This window comes from Mustela erminea, chromosome X (genome assembly GCF_009829155.1).
Source record: "Mustela erminea isolate mMusErm1 chromosome X, mMusErm1.Pri, whole genome shotgun sequence".
NCBI lineage: Eukaryota > Metazoa > Chordata > Mammalia > Carnivora > Mustelidae > Mustela > Mustela erminea.
Genome location: NC_045635.1, coordinates 92,149,852 through 92,163,743, shown reverse-complemented (window position 1 = coordinate 92,163,743; position 13,892 = coordinate 92,149,852). Strand labels below are relative to the sequence as shown.

General features: G+C 44.6%; 1 protein-coding gene across 6 annotated transcripts in view; it reads left to right on the top strand.

Annotated features, from left to right (window-relative positions):
- The window catches only part of CHRDL1 (chordin like 1), a 120,845-nt gene extending 107,327 nt beyond the window's left edge, over window positions 1-13,518 (top strand). For 3 of the 6 annotated variants that reach the window (XM_032331188.1, XM_032331186.1, XM_032331185.1), the window contains exons 9-12: window positions 405-599; window positions 5,739-5,906; window positions 7,975-8,064; window positions 11,126-13,518. In XM_032331188.1, coding sequence (XP_032187079.1) covers window positions 405-599; window positions 5,739-5,906; window positions 7,975-8,064; window positions 11,126-11,256 — 584 coding nt within the window. In that variant the 3' untranslated portion in view covers window positions 11,257-13,518. Of the gene's footprint in view, window positions 1-404; window positions 615-5,738; window positions 5,907-7,974; window positions 8,065-11,125 lie in introns of all 6 variants that reach the window. The other 3 variants (XM_032331184.1, XM_032331183.1, XM_032331182.1) reach the window with 1 other exon arrangement.
- The last annotated feature ends 374 nt before the right edge of the window (window positions 13,519-13,892 follow it).

The window sequence follows — 13,892 nt, the reverse complement described above, 5'->3', positions numbered from 1 at the left end:
TCTACTAGAGTTTCTTCATCAGGTACCCAGGGCAGATGGAATTCTCCTTTCATCCATTGATACATTCCTCCAGTTTCAGAAATATTTCTTGATGGCTCACCATGGGCCGGGCACTTGTGAGGATCAGAGGCTACTGCTGAAGGACCTGAATAGTCACTAACAGGAGAACAGGAACTGAGCTGGGGTTTTTTGTTTGTTTGTTTTGGAGGTGTGTTTTTTTTTGTTTTTTTTGTTTGTTTGTTTGTTTTTTTGGTTACAGAAGCTGCTCTGTCAACATACATCGTTGAGCCATGAAAAGGACAAAGGATGACTGATGTCTTAAGGGGTTCAGATCTTGGGTTCTGAGCACAGGGACCTGTTTCAGCTCCCTAGCCTTTAATTTCCAGTCCTGTGTTCTCTTCCAGTGTGTGTTTCCAATGGAAAGACCTACTCCCATGGCGAGTCCTGGCACCCAAACCTCCGAGCATTTGGCATTGTGGAGTGTGTGCTGTGCACTTGTAATGTCACCAAGCAAGAGTGTAAGAAAATCCACTGCCCCAATCGATACCCCTGCAAATATCCTCAAAAAATAGATGGGAAGTGCTGCAAGGTGTGTCCAGGTAAAAAGGCAAAAGGTGCGTTGGTTGGAAGCCCTGCCTTTGGTTGACTGAGATCCCCATAGAGTCCTTCTCGGTGTTCTTGGAGCACCAGAAACCTAATCAATCTGCCACAACATCGTAATGATACCAGCTCTAACAATGAACCTATCCTCGCCTTTCTTGAAGGGCTGATAAGATGGTTCCTTGGAAGAAACTTACTACTCAGAAATAGACTGGGGGTGTGCCTGTGTCTACCACACCTTTGGGCCCACGTAGCCCTAAGTGCCAGACTTCAGCCTGGCTTTTCTAAATTGCAGAGAAATTGGATTATGAGGATTATACAGAAGAACAGTAGAGCTGTAGTAGTAGTAGTACTACTACTACTATTCATAATAGTAGTTTATGAGGATTGTACAGAAGAATAGTAGAACCTGTCACTGATGTCACTGTTTAACCCATCAAACACAATTGCATCCATGAACCTTTTGAGACAGGGTTGGAGACAGGTGAGTTAGAGTGGAAGGAGCGTGGGTTCTGGGCCTGAGCGAAGTTGCTGTGTGACCTTGGAAATGTGACAAATCTACCCTGACCTTCATCAGCCATCTGTACAATGGAAAGCTTGGAACAATTAATCTCAAAGCTCCCATCCCAACACTACAATTTTATAATGATATTATTGCTCTATTAAAGATAAAACTGAAGCATATTGAGTGACCGGCCCTGAGTCACACAAATTGATAATAAAACCAAGGTTTCGAATTCAGGTCATTTACAGTCCATTGTCTTTTCCAGGCCAGTACAAAATATTGAACTGATAAGAAAAAAAGTAAATTAAATAGAGGCTTTAATGCCTATGACATAGATAAAAATGTAGTCTGTAGTGTTGCGATTGACAACATTGGGGATTGGTAATCAAGCAGTCTAATCTTGGCTCTGCCACTGGTTTCCTATGTAACCTAGAAAAAGTCCCTGCACCTTTCTGAGCTTCAGTTCCTCCTTTGCAAAACAAGAGGGTTAGAGGAGATGATTTCTTAGGGCCTTTCCAGCTCCAGTATTCTAGGTGAGAATGACTGAGTCTGTTCCTTGCACATGAATTTATCTACCATTTCTTACACCTATGTGTGGTTTTGTAAACACAGATGAAAAGCCAAACTTTTTCAAAGTAGGCAGAGAACTAAATTCCTTGAGCTGACGCAATTCCTCATGCTCAGCAGGCAACCATGAACTTAGCCAACATATATTTTTTTGAGCATCCCCACTATATAACATTCCAATTTTGATCTTGGCCCTTCAGACCAAATCCCATTTCATTCTATACTTAAGCCTTTGGTGATACAGGTGATTCAATTAAGAAGTGAACAGTTCAACTGAACACAGAACAAGAATGGTTAAATAAATGATGGTCTAGCCATAACGTGCCATATTATATAGCCAGCAAAAATCATTGTAGACCAAGATTTAATGGCATGGAAAGATATTTGTGACAGATTGGTTAAGTACAAAGAGCACGCTAAAAAACAACATTATGATTTCACTTGTGTTTTAGAAAGTGTTTATAATACACTTAGGCCAAAATAAAAGGCTGGAAGGGCATATGGCAGACTATTAATAATGACTGTCTTTGGATGATTGAACCATAGGTGGTTCTCATTTTCTTCTTTTGGTTTATCTGCATTTTTCAAATTTTTGACAACATGTATTATTTAAGTAATTAGAAGAAGAAGTTATTATTTAAAGAACTGTCCTCCAGAATGCCAACAGACAATACATTGAAGAATGTGATTGACCAAACCAGTCTCTCTAGAAGAGCTGCTTTGCCACTCCACTTGGGGATGTGGAGCAACTTGCAGAGCAGCATGGCAGGAGACAGTCTCTGGCCCATTCTCTGTACCAGTCTCAGTGAGGCAAACAGGTGTGTCTGCAAATTGAGTGATGCCTGATAGTCACTTTGCCTACTGAGAGTCACTAGCCACAGATGCCAGGGCACCTGCTCCAGCTCCTCAGAAACCTCAGTGCATCAGGAAACATGTACTCACTCCGGCATTCGATCTGGAAATATGTATTACATGCCTATCGTCGCAAGACATGGTTACAGACACTCCAAGAGATGAACAAGCTAGACTAAGGCCACTTGCCAGCATCATCCTTACAACCTAGTGGAAGAGGAAAGACAATGAACACAAGCAATGAGGTGATTTTAGGTTGGGATGGGTATTGTGAAGAAAGACCAAGCAGGATCAAGGACCAGTGAAGGGGAAGGGTGGTGACTTTCAAAAAAGTGGCTGGAAGGGTGCCTGGGTGGCTCAGTGGGTCAAAGCCTCTGCCTTCGGCTCAGGTCATGATCCCAGGGTCCTGGGATCAAGCCCCACATCCGGCTCTCTGCTCGGCGGGGAGCCTGCTTCCTCCTCTCTTTCTGCCTGCCTCTCTGCCTACTTGTGATCTCTGTCAAATAAATAAAAATTTAAAAAATTTTAAAAAAAAGTGGCCAGGGGAGGCTTCTCTGAAGAAGTGATATTTGAGTAGAGCCCTGAAGGAATGAGAAAGGGGAAGATCACGACACCCTCAGCCTCTTAGAAAACACCACATGACAGAGAAAAAAGGGACAAAGAGTGAGGAGGGAAGATGGTTGGAAAAAAGAACAGTAACTTCAGTTATTTGTGTTGAGAAGGGAAGAAAGATAAATAGAATTCACTGATGATCCGGCCAAAAGCTTCATTCTGACAAATGATTGCAGACTCCTCCAGTCATACTTAAGGGCCAAAATAAAGGATGAGGGTTTTCTTTCTCTCACTTGCCCTTGTTCTGGTAGAGATTGGCCTAGCTTTGTGTACCAGTGGCCACCTACAGGATTGTGGAGAACTTCTACTTCCCCAACTCCTCTCCACCCTCACTGCACCTCCCCAATATCTGGAATTCCCATAATTACACACTCCGTTTGGTTTACAGCAGAAAATGCCCCTGTCGAGACTTAAAAGTTATCTGGTTGGGAATAATATGTCACCAGTCATTTCCACCTCCATAAGGAAATGCTTTTTCAATTTCTTGGTTCTGGAGATCTCTGTATACGAGCATTCTCAAGGGAAGCGGAAATGGACAGAAATGATTTGGAGCATAGAAGGCTTCCTTGGAAGGAAATGACACGAGGGGAACCTGAAGCAAATGGAAGATCAGAAAGTACCTTGAAGTGGAGGGTGTGGAATGAGGAGGATGGTGTCCACTGGGTAGCTTGAAAGTCATACTTTGTTTACTCTTAGTATTTTCAAACGCCAACCAGGGTTGAGTCACTGATGGATTTTGTTGTTTGTAGAGCCCTTCTGCTGAGTAAATTAAGCTCTTGGGGAGGGGAGTGGTGCAAGACGACTCTTGGGGACACTGGGAGAACTTTTAGCACATCACAGGTATTTACAGTGCCATCATGGAGATCACATGGCTGTTAGAGATGTAGTCAGTATTAACTTGATGCAAACAGGTTTCTTTAAGGTTTTATTTATTTATTTGACAGAGAGAGAAAGAGAGAGCATGAGCAGGGGGAGCAGCAGAGGGAGAGGGACAAGCAGACTCTGTGCTTGGACTCCATCCCGTGACCCTAAGATCATGACGTGAGCCAAAATCAAGAGTCGGGTGCTTAGCAGACTCAGCCATCCAGGCACTCCCAGTGCAAAAAATGTAACAACTGAACTCAGTTCTCATTTTAAAGGTGAAAAAAACATAGAGGTCTCTGTACACCCAGAGACCCACTTCTCCCACTTGAAAAATGCTAGCACACATCCCTTAATTACTAATATATCCCCCAAAAAAGACTGGCCCCACTGAGAATTAAATAATGACAAAGGGACAAAAGGAGAAAGGAAGCTTGATTCTAGAAGGACCTGCAAACTGAAAAGTCCAACCTGGAATCATCAAGAAAAGATTGGTTTTGTCCTTATACTGCCAAAGTGGTGGTGGGGGTGGGAAACTAATCAGGTCAGCAAGGGACACACAATAGCAATTTGATTCCAACCTCTGGATAACATGCATCCATTTGGCTAACAACGAGTCTCCCTAATTGTAGTCACAGATCCAAAGCACCTGGCACTCAGTGCTCTCATCAGAGAATCTTACAGATGAACCTCTGCACATACTCCTGAGTTTTGAGGCTGTCCCTGGCTTCTCTTTGTTGTTCCTGATTTGAATGTACATTTTAAAACCCAGCTGAGGAGGATGCTGATCACGAAGCCAGCAAGGAAACCTAACTCAAGGATAACCAACTAGAAGAGAGACTTTTTTTGTTGTTTTGTTTTGTTTGGGTTTTTTTTTTCTTTTTGTGTGTTTTTTGTTTGTTTGTTTGTTTATTGGGAGTTGAGGAAAGAGGAGGGCAGAGCAGAATAGGAAGTATGAGGAGGCTGGTATATTTATGCCTGGAAGCCGAAATACAACAGTTTAGTTTATACAGTAAATGATCCATAGTTGAGGGATTTGACCAGTTTTTTTGTGTGTGTATATCTCCCAACCGTTCATTTGGCATAATGTACATATGACTAATCTGACATCTAGGTTTTGGCACTGGTGTTGATTTGGTATTATCGTTCCCCTTACAAACAAATCAAAGAGCATTCAGAAATGTCAAGCCAATTTGGATAGATCCTTTGGGCAAGTATATGCACATAAGTGAGGGTCATGAATGTTTTCTAAGTATACCTAAATGATGTCAGAGAAGTTAACCAAGGTGCTCTGTCAGCCCATCTCCTGGGTCTCTGTTGGTAACATGAGCTAAACAGACAATGATCTGGACCCAACCTGGAAAATCCTATATACCCTGAAGTGCCTCAGAGATTTGTACCTGGCGACATTCTTCCTCCTCATGAGGTCTGCTCCTCTGTGGCAGTGGGGGGGATCTTGTTTGCTTGGTGGGTCAGTGTTCTGTGAAGCTATGCATTCTGTCACCATGTGGACTTACCTAAAAGGTCATGTGTCCTTTTGTGACATTGTGGCTGTTACAGGGCAGCCTAAACTGAGCTGAGGAGATATGGATGGGATTTTTATCTCTGTGAGAATGTTCTTGTTGACTGTACACATTTGATGAGTGTGAGGTGTTATGAATAACGAGATATCTGAATGCCTAGAAGTTCACTTCTGGTTTTGGAAAGCCATGGAAAACCTCTGCTTGCTTCCTGATTCCAGAAGAACTTCCAGGCCAGAACTTTGACAGCAAGGGCTACTTTTGTGGAGAAGAAACAATGCCTGTGTATGAGTCTGTGTTCATGGAGGATGGGGAGACCACCAGAAAAATAGCCCTGGAAACAGAGAGACCACCTCAGGTAGAGGTCCACGTTTGGACCATTCGAAAGGGTGAGCAAGATGATATTGATTCTTTGTTAATTTCTTTTGTAAGGGGTGGGGGAACAGGGAAGGAGGGGAAGACTCACCTTAGTTTTGCTTCAACTTTTTGCTCTGTTTGGCTCAGTTCTCCTGATTGCTCAGAAACATGACTAACACATCTGTGATTATGGCCTTTAAATTTGTCATGACCTGTCCAAAAAACTAAGCATTGACCTTAAGGTTTGTTGTCTTTCTCACACCAACAAAGGCTGAAGGAGTGTTTCTCCACCCCAGCTGCACATCAGAATCTTCTGGGAGAGGTTTCTGTAAATACCAAAAGCCTGGGCCTTACCCTCAGAGACGTTGATGGATCGGCCAGGAATGGGGCCTTGATGTGAGTGTATTGAAGGCTCCACAGGTGATTCTAATGTGCAGCTAAGGTCACGACCAACCAGACTATAGCCTATCATTCTTTCCAACATGAAGCTCAACCAACATGAAAATCCATTCATGTGGTGCGAAGCTACATCTCTGAAATCATGGTCCGTACTCTGGGGTAAGACACATTGAAAACATTGTCCCCACCCTCAAGAAGATTTAGAGTCTCACTGAAGGGACAATCCCAGTCATAATGTTCATCCAGTTCCTTTCCTGATTACTCACACTGACTGCCATAGTGGGCTGCGTTGTGTTCCTTGTGATCATATAGCTCTTCAGGCCATCCCGCAGGTACAAGGCTAGTGTTGATCTAGTCTGGTCAGCTTTTCTAGGAATCTGAGTGAAGAGGTAAGATTTCAGTTGGGAAATAATGCACATCCTTTTTCTGCTCTCTCCTGCCTAAGGCTCGAGAGCACTCAAACTGTATTCTGCTTTTGCATCATACAAAGGATCTGGTCTACAATGTAGCTACCCAGCCCCACCCAAGAGATGTTACTTCAGTAGGCCTTAGGTAGCACCTCAGCGTGTCCCAAACAGCCAGTGATTCTAATTCGGCACTTGGACCATTCTTTGAAAAACAATTGCCCGAGTGTTAGTGGGGCTTCTTCCTCTTCCTTTTCCCAACTTTTCTTGCCTGAAAGAGTGAGTTCCTCCCCACCCCTGAAAAAATGCTGAACACATGTTTCTCACCCGTGTTTATTTTTGGTCTATACCAAGGAATGTTGGTTTTCCAGCTCTAACTCCCTAACTCCTCTAGAATTGGTCACCTAGGTCTAAAGCCCTGTTCTGTTGGCTTTCCTTGCAGTGGACCCACTATTTTTTCTCCACACCTCTCACTCCCTGGAGGCATGTGGATGTTTTTCAGCATGCTGGTATAATGTCCCAGTGACCACTTGTTCAGTGCTGGGAAGCCAAAGGCTGTGCTTAGTGAGTAAAGAAACACCCAGGCTACAATTACGTGTGGCCTCTCTAGACCTCTTGAGGATTATGTAGGCTGGTAACATGTTGCTCCTTCATTGCAAGGCCATTTTCCTTTTGGGTGTTATTCCAGTAAACGCTTTCAGGCAAAGTTGAAACTGTGGGTACCTGCTACCCCCGCCTCTTATTTTGACTTTCCCCATTTTCTGCAAGGAAACCTAAAGGAGCTCTGAATATTTCCCAAAAGAAAATATGCTTTTCAGTGAGTTTGGGAACAGGGATGGCTTCTCCGTTTACACAAACAACCTGTCTACAGTCCCACTGCTGGCTCTTGCTGCTTGGCCAGAAGGGCAGCCCAGTGGTTTGGCAGGGACATAATCTACCTGGACGTGGGGGCAAGGGCAGAATTTCTCATTCCGCCTTTGGTGGTAGAGGCTACCACCAGCACCCATGCTCAATTCATGTGGCTTTCCCTAGGAGGGGGTCCCATGGTCAGCAACACTATCTTCAATATCTCTATTCTCTGGAGAACCTAGGAGAGGCCAGTGAGCCAAGGAAACAGATGGAGTCAATTATAACCCTTGAGCCATCCAAGTTCCTGGTTAAGCACATTACACAGCCCAGCTCGATACTCCTAAGCCCCAGTAATGAGATGATATGCTCAACCCAAGCAGAGGAAGGGGGTGGTAGCTCCAGATAGAGAGGGCCTGACCACCTGCCCCACTTTTTCACTTGGCCCCAGGCATCCTCCAGCACTTCCATATTGAAAAGATCTCCAAAAGGATGTTTGAGGAACTCCATCACTTCAAGCTGGTGACCAGGACGACCCTGAGTAAGTGGTAACCCTGTGTTTCTTTACTCCCCCCTGGAAAATGCCTCCAGACCTCCATGGAGCAGAGCCCCCAGTAAAGTCTCTTTTCATTCTCAGTGACTATCAGCAGGCTCAGGGTCAATGTCAGAAGATGTTCTGTCTCTTCTCTGGGGGACTTAGCAGCAGAGGGGGGTCTCTGAATGTGAGCTGAAAAGCTTGGACCTGGTGAAGACAAATCCAGATGTGGTCTGAGCATAAGCTTCCTTGAGTTCAGGATTCCTGACTCTCTTTAATGAACACTGCTAACCCTGGAGTCTCCAAAGGGTCAGAGAAAGCTCACAAGATTCCGGAGTTGGTTGGTTCATTAGTGGAGACGTACCATCTGGAAGGATGAATCCTCTGGTGGTGGGGATGAGAGACAGAGAGAAAGAGAACACATCCCAGTGCAGCAAAGCGCTGTTCAGCTCTTTAGAACTGCCCCTGAATTGTCCTGTTTCTTTAAAAGCATCCAGGCACTCACTGGGGCATACCTGCAGCTCTCCCCCTTTCTATGCAGGATGAAGCCTGAGGACTAGATATTGCTAGGGACTGGGGAAGGGGGGAGTACTTCTGAAGGAATAAAAGGCCCAGAATTCCTATCCAAAGGGAATGCCAATGGGCAAGACAGAACATGAAAATGCCTTCTCTATGAATCAGTCTAGTTCTGAAGAGTTAAATACTTAAGTACTCAGGGAAATCTGTGAGGAAGCCAGAGGGTCTTAGTCAAGGAAGGCTTCGGGGAGGAGGTGTGTTTTGAAAGAGAAAGGTGTGATGGGGCGACAGGTCAGGAAATTCATTCAGGGAGAGGGTTCAGCCTAAGAGAAGACTTGGACAGGAGTGAACAAGAAACGTGGTGAGGGGGCGGCCCTGGAAGAGGCCAGGGAGAGGTTCACAGAGAAGGCAAGTGGCTTTCTCTGTAGACTCACAAATGGCCTAGCGAGATGAAAATGGTGCTTCAGGAAGATGTCTCTTAGCTAGACAGATTTATCTGTCTGATACTTATACTTTGATGAAGCCATGTTCTGAAGAGCCCAACATACCATGCTGAGAAGTTGGACTTGCTTTCCAGATGTGAGAACCCCAAGGGAGGGTTTTAAGCAAGTGTGCAATGCATGCAGGTCTGTTTTTTAGAATGGAGTGCCCACTGTGTGGAGTGAAAAGTGAACTCTCAGTGATTAAGTAGTTGGTGGTACTCTGAATTAGGAAGCCCTTATACCATAAAACAACAACAACAAACAAACAAACAACTCTTACATTATATTAGGTTGGTCAGCAGGGAAGGAGAGGTCACCGTGAGGGACACCTCTGAGGTTAAATTGTGAGCATCCCTACAAAGAAGTAAGTTTGGAATGACTCCCAACAATAATAGCTTTATAGACAGGGTGAATAGTGTTAATTCGCGAATGGGAAACAATGGAGAATAAGCAGGTAGTGGGGGGAAAATACGTTTCACTTGGAACATGTTTAGCTGAAGATGCTTAAAGGCCATTTGAGCAGAGTCTATCCTATGGGCAGCTGGAAATAGGGTTGATGAGGTCACTTGTTTATTAATGTAGGAAACTTACAGATGATAAACTGAACAGGAAGGAGGAGAATTCAGACTGAAGGTTGGGAGTCCGTACATGTGAGTTAGGAATAAAAGGGGCAGAGACTAGGATCTCGTACCAGTGATGTGATTTTTGAAATTACCAATTAATTTCAAAGAACACATTTTTGTTTCACCATGAGCAAGCACTGGGCTGCGGTGATGGGGGTGGGGCTTGAAAGATGATTTAAATGAACTCTCTGTCCACAACAGGATTTGGGGTGTATAGAGGAAGTAGACAGTGTGTGCCTCCAGCTGTGTGCAACTGAAGGAAGTGGGCACTGAGATGATCCAGCAGGGGATCATCAAAAAGAGGCCTGACCCTTTCTGTCATGTGACCATCAGATCCTGGCACACAGCAGGACTTTGGGGGAAGCAGGTTCCTTGCCTGACCCTTCTCTCCTTTCCCACTGAGTTGGAGAGAACAGAGAAAAGTGAAGGATCCAGACGAGAAAGGGAACAGAGACATTGAGTCTGTAAGGAAAGAGGGACATGATCTCCTGTGGCCAGGAAAAGAAAAGAGGTTGAAAATAGATTCTGGATGAAGAGAAGCTCACTGACCTTGGACCAGGAGTTCCCTAGGTTGTAACACCACAAGAACAGGAATCGAAAGACCAAGGAGGATATCCAGTGTGGGCAGTTTGTTACGAAGATTATTTGCCATGGCAAAGTGACGGCGGAAGAAGGAAAATCTTGACACTTGAGGATCAGGAGAGTCAGAGAAGGACTGGTCCAGGAGAGGGATGATCTAGAGTAATTACCAGTGGTCAGCACAGGGTGTGAACTCAAAAATATTTGCTCAACTAGCATGATGGATTGGGGAAGGGGCAAGTTGTTAAGGACAGCCTGGAAGTATGGGCACATCCGTGGAGGGAGAGGAGAAAGCAGGGAATGGGAGGGATAGCCAAAGGAGGGGACAGAGGGGTGCTAAAGGGGGTGTAAGGACAGCATGTGAGCATAGAATAAAACAGAGGTGGGCAGTTGTTAGCAAAAGGTGGTGTGAACAGAGAAAAGAGCAGTAAATAATCAAGTTCCCTAAACCAGTATCTGCCCCCCGAAAAGCAAAACCTCAGTAACATACAGGTACTGCTTTATTTGACGTGGTGCCAAGTAAGCCACCTAATTAGCTCACAACCTAATAGTGGGGCATTTCTCAAATGCTAGATATACTGCAAAAACTCCAAGAATAATACTTGGGTTTGACTCTTGAGGCCGTTAGGTATTATTCTTGGGATTCTTACAAATCCTGCATGTTGAAATGAATGCTCCATGGCCCTTTTTCGTATCTGTCCCAGAAACATGTTTTGGGGGATTGCTCTGTTGAAACCACCTGACGTTTGTATTCTGATCCCCCCCGCACTGGGGACAAAGTGGGTAAGGATAAGCTAGATTGGTTACACTCTTCATTGGCTCTGTCCTCCTCTTACATGTATGGGCCACTCTGTGTTTGCTTTGTAGGCCAGTGGAAGATCTTCACCGAAGGAGAAGCTCAGATCAGCCAGATGTGTTCAAGTCGTGTGTGCAGAACAGAGCTTGAAGATTTGGTCAAGGTTTTATACCTGGAGAGGTCTGAAAAGGGCCACTGTTAGATGAAACAAACAGTATTGGAGAGGGTAAAGCAAGAAAACTCAAGCTGCAGCTGGACTGTGGGCTGATTTTGCTTAAGTCAACAGTGTCCTAAAACCCCAGACTCAAATGCAGTTCATTATTCACGCCATGCACAGCATAACTCGCTCCTCTGTGTGGAGTGGTGCGTCAGTCCTCAGACACCTCCTGCCAGACTAGAAGAGTCTTGAATTGTTTGTGGGAGGAAGAGGGGTAGAACACCACAGCACTGCTCTAGTTTCTGGGAGAATCACATTTCTTTACAGGTTAAAGAGTAAACAGAACCCTAGGGTTTCTATCTAGGAAGTTACTCCAATGAAAGAGAAAAGACTTAGTAGAAGTTGTGTAGTACAGAGAAAATATTATACTCTTTGAATTTTAGGATGTCTTGTGTTTTTAAGAAAAAAATTAACTCCCTATCCTCATTGACACAGACGCATGCATACGCGCAAGAGTGCGCATTGCACACACACACACATACACAGACTAAATTGCTGCCTTTCTTCGTAGTCAAAGCCAGCATAGTCTCTCCCCTCCTTTCCTTCATCTGGCTCCCAAGTAGCTTTGAAGTTGTGGGTACCCAGGAGGATAAAGAAGGAATTGCGAGCAGAAACTTCTGCTCTTGGGTCAGTGGTGTGTTTGCTGAAGTCACGAACTATGGTGGCAGGGTGAAGAGTAAGAACACCATTTCATGACCACATTGACTTTGAAGCTGTAAATAACTTTTCCCTAGTGATAGCACTTCTCTTTTCTCCCTGAGCCCTCGTAAAGAAGTTAGAACTGGGTAAAATCTTCCAAAACTGACTCCGCAGAAGAAAAATAATTGTTGAAAAAAATGGTGACTGAAAGTCAACAAGGCAACCTTCTGTGTTTTCAAGTCAATAGGAGTCACCGACGAATAGCTCAATATTCACTAATTTTCTTGAGGTCAGAGTTCTATAGTCCAAAAATTTAGGCTAAATGATTACATTCTAGAAGCTCCTTAAAGGGGCAGTTTTCCTTCTTCTCCAATTACAGGAGTTGGTTTTGACTTTGCAAAGGGGCTCAGTCCCCACAAGCTTCTGAAGGTTGGCTGTTCAGTTAGGAGAATTATTGCGCATTTGGGGAAGCAGACATTCTGACAAAGATCTTTGTTCTAAACCTTCCTGCCATTCTCATCTCACCCAGCGAGTGGGGATTTGAGTCATGAATCCTGGAGAAGGCTGCTCAGAAAATGTCTATTTGCAGCTTGATACCAGAGCAGAACTTCTCTGTTCAGAGGCCTAGCTTTAGACATCATCTTTGTGGCAAAACTATAAATTCTCCACAAGGATCTCAAGCCTGCCTTCTAGATTCATCCCTTGTGCTGGGCATGAATGAACTCTAATGAGTACTCAGAAGTATCAAGGACGCAGACGTCATGTATTTCCCACTCCATGATCATAAGAGAGAGGAACATTGTTTTCCTTACAGTCGATGACACCAATAGGGAAAAATGTAAAAATCTTTATGGCAACCTGGCATAAAGGAGTCTATTCTCGAAGAGATACAGGGGTGCGTCGTGGCCAGGCCTTCTTGGGACCAACGCTTCATACATATGCTCTACGGGAAAGGGAGGGAGAACATCCGGGGCCCAGATGCCAGAGAGCATTACTGGGGATGAGGCTGCTGAGTAGCTGCTGCCTCCCTCCCAGAGGTGGCAGCATTTCCATAGTGTGGAAACAAGTAACTGGATCCTCAGGCCAAGTGGTGATTTCCCCTTTGGAATGACTCACCCCAAAGCCTTCCCACCCAGGTGTTCTCTGAAAGCTCAACCATAAGGGAACACCCAGAGAGCTTCCCTAGATAGACTTCTGCCCCCAGGGGCTGGGACACACCTTTCCAAAGTGCTTTCTGAAGCAGGAGCTGTGGAACTGGGCTAGGCCAACACAGAAACCTTCCAGTGTTTGGTGTGGTGTAGGCAATAGAGCATAAGGAGAAGAGGCCAAGCCACCTGTAGTTAGGAGAGGAATGGATGTGGTTCTTCTTGTGTATTTATTTGTATCATAAACACTTGGAACAACAAAGACCATAAGCACCATTTAGCAGTTGTAGCCATTTTATAGTTAACTCGTGTAAACAAGTAAGAGTAAACTTAATGTAACAGTATTAGCCTTTCGTTCTTCTCACAAGACATGTACCTAAATAGGGTACTTATTTATGTAGTTGGCGTATTTTGCGTATTTTTTGATTTTTAAATTAATAAAAAAGTTAATTTTGAAAAACCATCTGCAGGAATGCTGTGTGAGTAATTGAGTCCCTGGTCGGTGTTGACCTTGGACCCTGTAGCAGGCAATCAGGGGGTTGTTTCACACTCAGCTCAATGCTCTCTCTCTCCCACTGTGGCAACGACACTAAGAGTGGGGACTTTGCGGTCAAACTGCCTATGCTTTTAATCCCAGCCCTATACTTCCCAGCTGTGTCGGTCTCCCCATCTATAAAACAGAGATAATTATGATACTATTGCCTTTTGCCTGCAATCCTGCAGTGAGGCTTAATTTAGCCAGTGCATGTCAAGGGATTAGTGAACGTTCATTTATGACCACAGATGCACAGGAAAGCCATGGCCCAGACAACTGAAGAGATTGGGAACAGAAGGCCA